Source organism: Cannabis sativa, chromosome 1 (genome assembly GCF_029168945.1).
Source record: "Cannabis sativa cultivar Pink pepper isolate KNU-18-1 chromosome 1, ASM2916894v1, whole genome shotgun sequence".
Classification (NCBI taxonomy): domain Eukaryota; kingdom Viridiplantae; phylum Streptophyta; class Magnoliopsida; order Rosales; family Cannabaceae; genus Cannabis; species Cannabis sativa.
The window spans coordinates 21,672,908-21,678,994 of NC_083601.1; the positions used below are offsets into that span (position 1 = coordinate 21,672,908).

Here is a 6,087-nt window from a genome sequence, read left to right on the forward strand (position 1 = left end):
TGATTTAAGCTTGAACCAAAGCTCTGATACCACTGTAGGATTTTCTTGGTGAAATTCCAAGTTTGCCCTACACCACTCAAGCAATATGTCAAAAACGACAGGGACAAAATTGTCCCAGAAAGTCAATTAAAACAATCAATCCACACGACAACGAAACCTTGGTCGTTTTCACCTGCACGACAATGGAACTTGTCGTTCCTTACCTGCACAACAAATCGTTTGATCAAAACGATTTGTCGTTCTGCTTTGAATAAAACCAAGAGGAATCAGAGCTAACCCTATCTCATTTCCTCTTTCGAACCTTCGAGAGTTCTCAGACTCTCTCTCTCGTTCTCTCCTTTCTCTCTGGTTCTCAAACCCTAGAACCAGAGATCTAACTCGATCTAAAGATCGATCTTACCCAGAAAACTTCCCAGAAACACCACACAACACACACAAAGTTAAAGCCAAAAAGTAGAGTTAGAAAGAAACAAACACCAGAAATATAGAGGTTCGCCCTAGAAATTTAGGGGTACGTCCTCTGATGAGCTCGCCTTGAAGATCGACCTCAGATCTTGCACTATATCGAAGAAATGTTACATCAGGTGAGAAATCCAAGTCACAATCTTTGACTGGTATTTCTGATTATCTCTCTCTTTGGTTTTTCTGTGTTTATCTCTCTATATTTTTCTGTTCTCACTCACTAACTCTCTTTTTCTTTCTTTGCATGAACTTGCAGCAACGTTTGGAGCTGAGTACTCCCAGATCTGGTAAACTATGGCTCTGGTTTTCTGGTATCTCTCAACTGAGAGATTGGTAAGGCTCTAGTCCCTTTATATATGTGTAGATTAGGGTTGATCAAGATCAGGGAGTTAGTTACAATTTCGGTTGTAACTAACTACCAGATCTTGATCCACTAGAGGCGAAGCCACATAGGATCTGTTCTGGTATTTATTTATTTTTATTTGTATTTCGTCTCTTCTTTGTAAAACTGTAATAATAAGTATTACAGAGGGATCTAATTTAACAATAACTAAAGACTAAACAAGTAAATGTTGATCTCATGTACCCATTTTGTTTCATGTGTTATTTGATTGTGAATTTGCTTGATCATGTCAATTCGACTACTTAGTGTAATAGTTTATGATTATGTCAATTGGTTTTTTGGGTTGTTTAATGGAAAGCAGCTAGATGTTGTGATTGGGGCTGCTATGATAAGTTGGAGAATTCGGAAAGCCCATAATGATTTGTTTTGGCAAAAAAAGTCTTGTTATGCAGCAGAAGTAATGAGATCGGCTCGTATAGTTCTTGACCATTGGAGGAATGTTCAATCTCAAATTTTGGGGCCATTAAATTATTAGCCACTGATACAAATAATGTAAAGATTAAAGCGAATGTTGATAGAGCTATTTTTGAAGCTTAACAAAAGTATGGTTTCAAATGTGTAGCTTGTGATCCCAATAAATGATTGCTCGAGGCTATTTCAACTAGCAGGGTATGGTATGGTTTCATCCTAAAATAGTTGAAGTAATAGGTTTTTTAGGAGGTGCTGAGTTGGATAAAACATAAATGTTAGGCTAATGTGGTCAATCGAATCAAATGCAATAGTTGTGGTTCACCCAATCAACAATTCAATCCAAATGCCTTCTTCAGTTTGACTTGTTGGTGAGTGGTTGTCATCTTAAAATAATGCTATGATATCTTTTGTTAAATAATTTACACATAGGGTCACTGAGTGTTGCTAGAGGATTTTGTTTCATGTCATATTGTATTTTTAATGAGCTGAATCCTGTGGATTTAAGAACATTGTAATGCCTGATTGTGTTCCTAATGAATGGTTCAAATTTACCATTAAAAAAAAATAAAAAAATTAGTAGAGTATTTTGATAAAAAAAATTCCAAATTTAACTTTTCAGACTAATTTAAGTGGGCTTATTGCTTCTCGCTGGATTTTAACTGTAGAAGCCCACATACATTTACTGGGCCAGACTAATTCTCAATCGGACTTTCTTCCCATTTGAACCGGCGGCGACGGTATAGGGCACGTTACCGTGTGGAGCTTCTGAGCCAGACCAAATCTCCTGAATTCTAACGCAGCCTGTACTACTACATACACCGGTGAGCCTTTCTAGCTCATTTGCCTTACGCATTATTCGCTTTTCTTTTACTGGGTTTGATTAGGGTTTTCCATTTCAATTTGGGGAAACATTATAAGCATTCAAGCAACTGGTAATTAATTCTCTAGCTCAGTTGCTTTTAGTTTAATTTCTTGTAGTTTGATTTGGGTTCATTCTATTTAGGACAAAAATCATTCCCAAACTGGTTCTGGTATAAATTTTCATTAAAAACTAAAAAAACCGTGGTTGAGTGTTTTAATTGAAAATCTTGTGTTGTGAAAGTTAACTCTTTTAATTTTGAATCTTGGTTTGTTTTGTTGGCGCTATTATTAGATGGGTACAGGAGACGAGGTTGTTGAAATTGATAGCTTGGAGAGGGGTCTGTTATCGGGTACTGATAAAAATGGAGCTGAAGACGATGATGTGTTGTATTCTGCTTCATTCCTAGAGATGGAAGATAATTTTGTTAGATACCAAACAGCTCAATGGGTTCTATACTCGTTGCTTTTGATTCTGGCATGGGGAATTGGCTTGTTCATGCTGCTTTATTTACCTGTTCGTAGGTATATACTACGGAAGGATATCCGATCGAAAAAACTCTACCTTACTCCAAACTCCATTGTCTATAAAGTGAGTTTGCTAATTGGATATGTACACTAATTTCTTTTAACCAATCTTGATAGGATTGGTGTACAAATGTTTTTAAGTGATTGTACTGCATTTAAGTACTTTCTTTTAACAAGAAAATGAATGCATGTTTTAAAGTGATCATTACTCCGTACCTTAAATAGATTGTAGCTTATATTTTGTACGAACTTTTGTCAATGTTTGATTAAATCATGCTCATTTTGTTACATTTTAATAATGCCATCTTGATGCAGTTCAGGTTGCTAGGCCAGTGCCATTTCCATTTTTTGGGGCATTAAAGAAAGAGAAGTATATTTTGTTACCATCAGTTGCTGACATAGTAATTGAGCAAGGTAAAAATGTTGGTGTGTTTTCTTTTACTACCTACACTTGTTATGGTAATGTTGTTATCTTCTGCTGTTATTTCAATGAGTATTTGATTGAAGAATTAAATTATGATGGGTACGGAAAAACTTTGTATGTTGACAGTCACATTTGAACACCTAATTTGATTGTTTTATCTTAAATGCCGTTGAATAGGAATTCAGTCTAACTTGGTTCCTCATGAAACAAATCATATGAGAATGTAATATCAAATTCAAAAGTTTTCTCGAAGTGAAATCTAATTTATACTGTTGCTAAGCAATTTGAAAGTTTGTCAAATAATTTACCCAAATTTTAAAAAGTATAATGGAAATGTTCCAAACTATAATCTTTTTACTCTTTGTAGTTATTAAATAAAGATGTGGTGTTCCAGGCAGGCAGGGGAGGAATCTCATGTCCTTTTTCCTTGTGTTAATTCATCAGCATTCGTTCTGTCATGCTTGCTAACCTTTAACGATCTCCGATCTCTATAACAGGATATCTTCAGTCTCTGTATGGTGTTTACTCACTTAGAATAGAGAATGTTGGGTTAAGAAGGCCACCGAGCGATGATGTTAAAATCCAGGGAATTGCAAATCCAAATGCTTTCAGAAAGGTACTCATAGTATCAATTTGTATAGTCTTGTGGCTCAATTTTGACAAACATGACTTTATCTTTTTTCCTCTTCCTTTCAGGCTGTTTTGATGCGGCTTTCGAATATGAGGAATGAAGTTTTCTCTAGACAAGTTTCCACAATTGATGATGTCCCAAATTTGAGGGTAAGGGATGCATTAGATACTTGTTATGCCCACCTTTTTTTCCTTCTTTTTTCTGTACCATGTTATGGCGACATTGTAGTTTGAGAAATATAAGAAGAAAAAAAATCATAATGTGTAAAGAACAAGTATATTATGTAAACAATAAGAAAATGTTACTTCATAGATAAAAAAAGAAATTATTTGGTTGAAGTTGGAGTTGACATTTTAGAGACAGAACAAATAGAATATGAGCCTTGTCTACAATTTCTATTTGTGCAACCGAGAGGCGAGATCTGGGCACATGTTGTTGTTTCATTAGAAACCTAGTGTGGATGTTCAAACTGTTTCTTCTTCTACCTTTTTTTTCTCAATGGTGTTTACTTCTTTTTTCTTTAAATTCTTCCTTGGCTCAGTTGCAGGTGTCCCCATCGAAATCTCTCAGGCAAGATTCATTTTCTCATCCAGGAGATCTAATTCTACTGCAGAAGCTAGAGGAGGTTGGAACTTCTGTCAAGGTAGAGAGCCAACTTTTGGATTATTTAATTATAATCTTTGCCCCACTTTTCTGACATTGGACATGTTTTTCTTCATTATTGCAGAGAGTTCAAACTTTAATTGAGGAGCAACGCCCTGAGACATCAGAGCACAGGGATTAAAGTGAGTTTAAAAAATGTACACATTTTCTTTATGACAAAATTTGTTTGCACTCTCTCGTTTCAGTCTACTTTCATGAGCTCCTTTATCATAGTTTAAAAGCACTACAACAAACATCATCAAATGTGGCTTAAAAAAAATCAGTATTACATAGGAATTCATGAAATCAGTGACATTTGTTAGATCCCTAAAAAAGTCTTAATGACATAATTATCTGAAATGTCACTATATATTATCTTTTAATGTATGATTTATAGTGACATTTTAAAAACGTGAGTATGGCTTATTACTAATTTAATATGGTTTGGTATTAACATTTGATTTTAATATTTGTATCCAACCAAATGATAATAGTTACTATTATAATAAGTAATAGTTTTTATTATTTAAATATGAATTTTATTTTTGTAAAGGATAAATATATATAACAATACTTTATATCCCATTCTAAAGTAAACCATCTGTACTTTATACTAAGTCTAAATAAGGAACTGTTTGATACAATATAGGACTACAGTACTTAAATTATTTGATACAATAATTGACCAAAATTTGAATGGGTATATTTATTTGTCTTCATTGCAGTTTCATCTTTCGTTGATTCCACTATTCCTCCACATCTTCATAGTGGAGTGAAGAATATTCTTATATGTATAGATTATAGTGTATGAAATGACTAAATATGTATACACGTATTCTATGAAAGATTAAGGTAAAAAAGAAGTTTGATCGTGGAATTGTACATGAAAAATTTAAGTTTTTTCAAGTCATAAATGAACTTGGAGAAGATGATAAGGAAGGGAGATTAAGAAAACATTTTCAAAATTAAATTGAGAAATCACAACACAAGTATTTTTGTTTCCTTCTTAAATTTCAGATGGGAAATTAACATGGTATACTAATTTTTGCCTTTTTTTTACAAAAATATTGCCAGGCGGTATTTTTTTTTTTTTTATTGTGTTTTTTTATAAGTTTTATACTGCAGTATACTGTGTTAAGTTTTCACTAGTGTTCTACTGTTGTTTTGAGTTGTTCTGCTTTGTGTTTTACTGGTGTTTTATAAAACACAGCATATGACAGTATTTTTGTAAAAGTTAACCCAAATTTCAGTATTTTTTGTAAGTTTTCAGATAGTTAGTCTAAATCTTTTTGAAAATTTAAACTGGTGATTTGAATGTTGAACTTGACTTATTACATAATTGTTTATTATTAAAAATAATTAAAAAAAACGATGGTGTCGTGGCATTATATCTATTCCACAGTGACATTTTTTGTTTTATTACTGATATTTGTTTGTGTACTCTAAGCAGGATGTAGAAGATAAGATACAATATCCATTCAAGACTACAATTTCATCCTAGATTTTGTTTTTGTTCTTGGCTTGTCATTTATTTTTCATGTATTTTATTACTACCAATAAAATATTTTCATATAAATGTAAATTTAGTGATGTAGCCATGGTGTTCTTCTTAAAAAAAAAATGGTAGTATTGTGAATCCAAACACTACTCACTCATAGTCACATATAATATTTTTTGAATTTAAAAAGGGATTTGGTTGAATCTGTGGAAAACTTGCCTCGTTATGAT

General features: G+C 33.0%; 1 protein-coding gene across 4 annotated transcripts; it reads left to right on the forward strand.

The window, feature by feature from the left end:
- The first annotated feature begins 1,498 nt into the window (after positions 1-1,498).
- Positions 1,499-6,071, forward strand: LOC115708104 (uncharacterized). 4 transcript variants are annotated; one of them, XM_061105736.1, is made up of 9 exons: positions 1,499-1,644; positions 1,942-2,097; positions 2,430-2,726; positions 2,983-3,076; positions 3,584-3,702; positions 3,783-3,866; positions 4,259-4,360; positions 4,445-4,502; positions 5,810-6,071. In XM_061105736.1, exons 3-8 carry the CDS (start codon positions 2,430-2,432, stop codon positions 4,499-4,501), a joined length of 753 nt encoding a protein of 250 aa, XP_060961719.1. In that variant the 5' UTR covers positions 1,499-1,644; positions 1,942-2,097; the 3' UTR covers position 4,502; positions 5,810-6,071. The 4 variants fall into 4 exon arrangements, with proteins under 4 accessions (XP_060961719.1, XP_060961722.1, XP_060961720.1 ...); XM_061105739.1 differs by lacking the exon at positions 1,499-1,644 and having other exon boundaries at positions 1,725-2,097; positions 5,807-6,071; XM_061105737.1 differs by lacking the exons at positions 1,499-1,644; positions 5,810-6,071 and adding an exon at positions 5,085-5,361 and having other exon boundaries at positions 1,725-2,097.
- The last annotated feature ends 16 nt before the right edge of the window (positions 6,072-6,087 follow it).

Bases quoted from the DNA above. Each gene is read 5' to 3' on its own strand.
- LOC115708104 (XM_061105736.1), top strand. From the start codon at position 2,430: ATGGGTACAGGAGACGAGGTTGTTGAAATTGATAGCTTGGAGAGGGGT. The intron at 3,077-3,583 runs GTAAAAATGTTG...TCTCTATAACAG, and splicing joins TGACATAGTAATTGAGCAAG to GATATCTTCAGTCTCTGTAT. The intron at 3,703-3,782 runs GTACTCATAGTA...TCTTCCTTTCAG, and splicing joins ATCCAAATGCTTTCAGAAAG to GCTGTTTTGATGCGGCTTTC.